This window comes from Eucalyptus grandis, chromosome 3, assembly GCF_016545825.1.
Source record: "Eucalyptus grandis isolate ANBG69807.140 chromosome 3, ASM1654582v1, whole genome shotgun sequence".
In the NCBI taxonomy this organism is placed as follows: Eukaryota; Viridiplantae; Streptophyta; class Magnoliopsida; order Myrtales; family Myrtaceae; genus Eucalyptus; species Eucalyptus grandis.
The window spans coordinates 38,329,262-38,334,918 of NC_052614.1; the positions used below are offsets into that span (position 1 = coordinate 38,329,262).

General features: G+C 37.3%; 1 protein-coding gene across 1 annotated transcript; it reads left to right on the plus strand.

Moving 5' to 3' along the window:
- Nucleotides 1-1,807: 1,807 nt before the first annotated feature.
- Nucleotides 1,808-5,367, plus strand: LOC120291265. Its single transcript, XM_039308397.1, has 3 exons — nt 1,808-2,182; nt 2,577-2,674; nt 5,069-5,367. The coding sequence occupies exons 1-3, from the start codon at nt 1,930-1,932 to the stop codon at nt 5,117-5,119; spliced, it is 402 nt and encodes a 133-aa protein (XP_039164331.1). The 5' UTR covers nt 1,808-1,929; the 3' UTR covers nt 5,120-5,367.
- Nucleotides 5,368-5,657: the final 290 nt, after the last annotated feature.

Sequence of the window (5,657 nt, forward strand, 5' to 3'; positions counted from 1 at the left end):
CACGTCAAGAATGATTGTGAGATTACTGTAGAACCAATTTAAAGTGCGGTTGTTTGAGCGAAAAATTTCCTGCAAATTAGTTTGTTAGATTTTTACACGTTTGGTTTTCTGAAAATGATCAGTTAATGAAAAAATATTTACAGTAAAAATATATATGTTTAAAGTTGGGAAAATGAATTTTCTAACCCTAAAATGGAAAAATATTTTTCTGAAAGATAATTTCCAGAGAAGCATGTTCTTTCTCAATCGATACACAAGTAAGGTGTGTTTGTTTCTCGATAATGGAGAATAAAAGTAAGTAATCAGAGGAAGAGAAAATAGGGAAAAAATTCATGAGAGATTTGAAAGGACAGAGTATAAAGATTAGGGGAGAAAGAACTTGGGAAGAAAAGCAACGCCAGTATCAATATATTCTTAATCACCAGATCAGCGCAATGAACCCTAAGCTAAACACAGTATCAATGACTTGCCTACAAAGAAAAGAACTGGCAAATAAGAAATAAACCAAATAGAATGGAGAATATCTTAATAACCTAGATAATATGAAATAACTAATTGGAAAGGAAAACATATATTAATAAGCTATTTGGGAGAATATTCTTCTACATAATTATGGCAATGTCCACTTCTTATTTTCCAATTTTTCGTGTAGAAGTGATTAAATCCCAAGGAAAAAAAGGTAAAAAGAAATTGATGGGCAGGAGTTGTGATAGCGACAACAAGAAGGTAAACCAAATTGATGGGGTATTGCTTAGATGTGCCGTTCTAGACACTGTGCGAAGCGCGTGTCTATATAGTTCGATATGGGCCTCCAACAGTAGTCCAGTAATTCAGCATCTAATCTGAATGTGTTCCTTATTTTAACGTGTCAATACTTGTATGCCTTATCCCCACAACTGGAGAGAAAGTTTTTCTTTCCTTGTTGATGAGAATATCTCTAAATTTTACATCCCAGAATTCAGACGAAGCAGTTTTATAACATACTTAAATCCAAAAGAAGGTAAACTTATCTCAAGTGCAAACTTAAAAGGGCTATTTACACCTCTCTCTCTCTCTTGTTTTTAGATATTGTTATCAGTCATCCCAAGTTCAAAACTGACTGTCTATTTTGTTTTTCTCTTCTTTTTTCTTTGGTTAAAAGTGGTCTTTGTACCTTTAAGAACACGTCATTCTATTTTTGTTTTGTTGTTTTTTGCATTTTTCTGTTCGGTAACAAGTTTAAAATAGAAAATTGATTTGAATATTTTACTTTTTTATTTTTATTAACAAAATTAATTATAATTTTATTAATAATAACATGAGAAGTTCTCTCAAATTGTCACCTTGGCTTCCCAGTGGTCAAATCACTACTCTAACAGCTGAACATTATCAAACAAAAAATTATGGTGTTTAGGAAAAAAATTTAGAGATTATGTTGAATAAAAAATAGAGGAAGAGTTTTCAATTTCAAATAAAAGTACAAGAATGATTTGCGGTGGTATCATTATTTTCTTCTTTAGGCAATGATGTAACTTGAAATAAAGAAACACTTTTACATGATGTGACAATTTGTTAAAACTTAAAGATAAGATAACATAAGTTTAATTAATGATGATGCACATAATAATCATTCTCTTTATGTTTTAAAAATATATTTAGAATAAAAACCCATTTGGTAATATAATTTCAATTTTTTGGAATAAATTTTTAGTCAAGAAAATGATTGGAAATTGAAATGAAAAGTAATTTTTAAAATAAAAATAAAAAATAAAAAATCTTCTCCTCACCCGTCCTATGCTATGAAATGACCAATAGTACGTACGAAAAAAGAAACTGAAGTTGCTCTTGCTCTCAACTCTCTCTCTGTCTTTCTCTGCACGAGGGTCCTGCTCTTCAAATCCAAACAAGCCCTTCATCTTCCGCGTCCTTCCACCGGAACTCGTTGCTACAATGTCCATCAGCAAGGCCTCCGACCCTAAACCTCCTCCAGTGATCGGCAAGATGGGCCCTTACACAGTTTTCGTCACCCCGACGCCGACCCCGGAGCCTGCCGGGCCGGTTCTTGACTCGCGGGCGGAGGTCGCCCCTCCTCCGGTTCGGCCGCCTCCCCACCGGTTCGGCAACGCCGTCGCTTCTCGGCCTTTGGTTGACCGCGGGTCTGTTCTGGCATTCTTCAAGAACGCGGCCTCTAAGTTTCAAAATGGTGGGAGTTCCTGCTATAGCTTTTCTGTACATTGGTTTCTCTAAATGGTGGCTCGGTTCGTTTCCTTTTATCGATTTTATTCAGTCTTTTCTTCTTTTCTGCCTGAATGAGGAGGAAGATCGGAAGTTTGAAAGTTTGATGTGAAGAAAACGTAGAAAGTACTCGTTATGGTAGATTGTTCCGAAAGAGAATGTGGGCATTTATGCTTTCCTCGTTTAATTGGACAAAAGGAAAATAACATGGTTTCTTGATCTCCAGAGTATGCATTCCGCATGTGAACGTGTACAGTTTCGAAGTTCAGCTGCTCAGTGTCCATGTTGTGTAATTTTTAGCCGTGTTTCCTCTTTTTTTTCTGCAAAATTAATCAAAGTTCTTTTCTTGCTTAATTGTGCAGCTCAATCAAGCTTGGATAGCCACATGGCCCGTTGGCTTGGGTTGGACCAGTCGAGGTATCAGTGGGCGTTGGAAAATTATTACGATAACCAAAGATCAGTAAGTTTTACCAAGGTCTTAATTTTTCTCCGTTTGTATTGCCCTTTGGATTTGCCATTATCTGTTCTTTCAGCTTTGCTTTCCCTCTTTCCCTCACTCTATGTCATGATTCTTAGAAAAGTAGCCTGCTTTATGTCGTCTGTTCCTTATATACGATGGTAATCTAGTCATGAAGTATGATGAGGTTGTTGGGGGTGTAATTTTGTGTAGGCAGCTTGTCAGGGGTACAAGTTTGGTGGCCTGTAGTTGAATGCTTTTTTAGTTGTGAGATCATTTTCGCTAACTCTTTAGTAGTTTTGCTTCTTTTTCAATGTTCATTTCATCAATTTGCTTTGCACGTTGGTACAACAGCAGTTGCTGCAGTGAGCACATCGATCGGTTATTAAGTGACTAAACATTTAATGTATACCATTGCCATGGCAGTGTTTGGTTGTTAATCAATTCCAGTATTGGAGAATTCGAGTTCGATTTGATTCTTGAAGCACTCTGTCTCGCTTTAGTCCACTGGAACTTGAACAGTTCAAAAATGTCTTAGCCTAATCGAATTCAAAAACTGTTGTCATCAAGGCCCTGGCCTTGTCATGGCTTAGATTTCTCAGCTAAAGTCAACACAGATTTGGCCCAGCACCATTGTATTCTGGCAATATGCCAACATTGTTCTACAGAAATATTTACGTCCTTATGAGTTCTACTGGTGGACGAGGAGGATCTGTAGATAGGTAGTAAACGGCATCTCAATTAACTGCAAACCAGGAAGCCATCAATGATTCCTAATCTTGAGTGATTTCTCAATCAGGTTATTGGACTTTGAATTTAATCATCCAATGCAGTAAATTGTTCATTTTTTTGCAATCAATGCACTTTGATCGGAATTTGGCAAATATTCTATGAAATGTTAATGGGTGGCCTCATGGTAATGCCGTAGCATCTAAAACATTTTCCTCTTGTCTGCAACTTCAGCATTTCACTGCAATATTGACTGGATTCCGGTTGGAATATATCGGCCAACAACAATTTGGAAGTTTAGGGCAATTGGAATCAACTTTTGTTGACCTAATTACAAAATCTACTAAATTTTAATGACCGTGAATGGAATTTATTCCAACTATTTGACAAGCCACAGTCTCTTGGTGAAGTGGTCTAGGCTTGATTTCCTGGTAAAGGAATTGTAAGAAGATAGCCTGATCTTGTTTGGTTGGAAATCTTTCATGTGCTTTTCTAAAGTCCATAACTGTGGCAATTTATCTGGCAATTTACTCAGCATGGCTTTCTATGGGTTACACATTAAGCCTAGCCCAGTGTTCAGGCAGCTTGTCTTTGCCAGTGTTATTATATGTGAGTGAGTTCTCGTTTTCAATTGAAGCCGCTTCTTTGCATGGAAGTTCAGGCCAGAAAATTTGCTAATTCCTTAAATCCTTCCTGCCTTTGCTAGTGAATAACTTAAATTGACTTTTAATATGAAACCCAAAGCAACTAAAGGTTAATATAAAGATAACTTTGAGGTAGAAAGAAAGAAAATAATTCTGCTTGCCATGGCATGTCATGCTGAGTATGGACAGCTTTCTTTCTTCCTTAGCCCGGTGATGGGGCTGAGTTATATTAGGAATCACTACAATTTCAGGTAAGTTTGATCTTGCCTATCAAAAAAATATTCTCTGTTTTTCTATATTAAAAGTCACTACAATTTGTGGATTCTTTTGATTTTTGCACTTTGGTGTTTTGTAATGAAATCTTCTATTGTACAAGTGATGTATAAGCGGCGGATATTGTTTTATTTTCATGATTACTCATACGTGGTGCTAGTGGGGGTCAAGAAAGTGCAAAATAAACCAACCTTTGGAAATGAGAGCAAATCACTGCCCTCCGTTGGAGAAAGCAGTGGCTCACTTTCCTGAGCAAGTAGAGGGTTGTATGACCCCATCCATGACCAGAATGAGGATCGTTCAACCATTGTCTTGGACTGGCAAGGATCCGGCTATGGTTCCATGACTCTTGGCTGGGTGAGGGTCACTTGACCTCTGGTTTCTCAACACGGGGCGTGACCCTCTGCCAGAGCAGGGCAAACCTTCGTTGTTGCACTTTCAAAAAGGTTGAGCCATTGTGGTCCTCAGCAACTCTTAAGTGAAAACCATAGAAAAAGACACGAAGAACATGTCCTGTTGAAGAATTGGCCAGAAATGGCCTTAAAATGTTAATTGAGAGGATTTGCTAGGCTAAATGCATCATGTGCGATAAGTTGAGGTTTGGTGACCCAAGTGAAATTACTCCAGCATACCGTGACCGTTGAATGTATATTATCCCTTGTGATGATACATGCATTTCTGAGTCTCAATGTATATTATCTGCAACTAGTATTCCATTTTCACAGACTTATGATGTGCACGCTCATTGCAGGAAAAGGAAGGTAAGAAAAATAAAATGTCAAACAAGTTGCAGGGTGTCTAATGCATTCCGAAAGATAGATGCGGTTGTGGCTCCTATATATTATAATTTCCGACTCGGAAATCCTTGTCAAGTGGGAGCTGTGCCAAAGTTTTGATAAGGATGAGATTTTCATCTGAAATGTGCATATGGTTTGCCGAGGTGCAATACTTGGACTCTTTTTGATGTATACGTTATTTGAATCCAGTATCACTGTCTTTCAAAATCCATGTTTCAACGAGCTTTCCAGTTTGTGCATTTTTCACTTTGAATGATCTTGAAGTTGCTAATCTTCAGCATTCTATAGCTTTGGGCGAGACATAAAAGAAGCCGTCCATGACCTTACCAAACTCCAGTTAACTCCAAAAGCAATTTTATCAGGTTTCACTTGTGGCCATAATCTTAATTAATCCCCATCTTATGGTTTTTCAATGCCTAATTCGTGAATTCTATGCTATTAAATGACGGAGTATTCATCAATTTCATCTTCTCAATTCTACGTTTTTTCCCTTTCTTAGGATGAAATGTAGATAAGACTGCAATAGAAAGTTGCAAATATGCA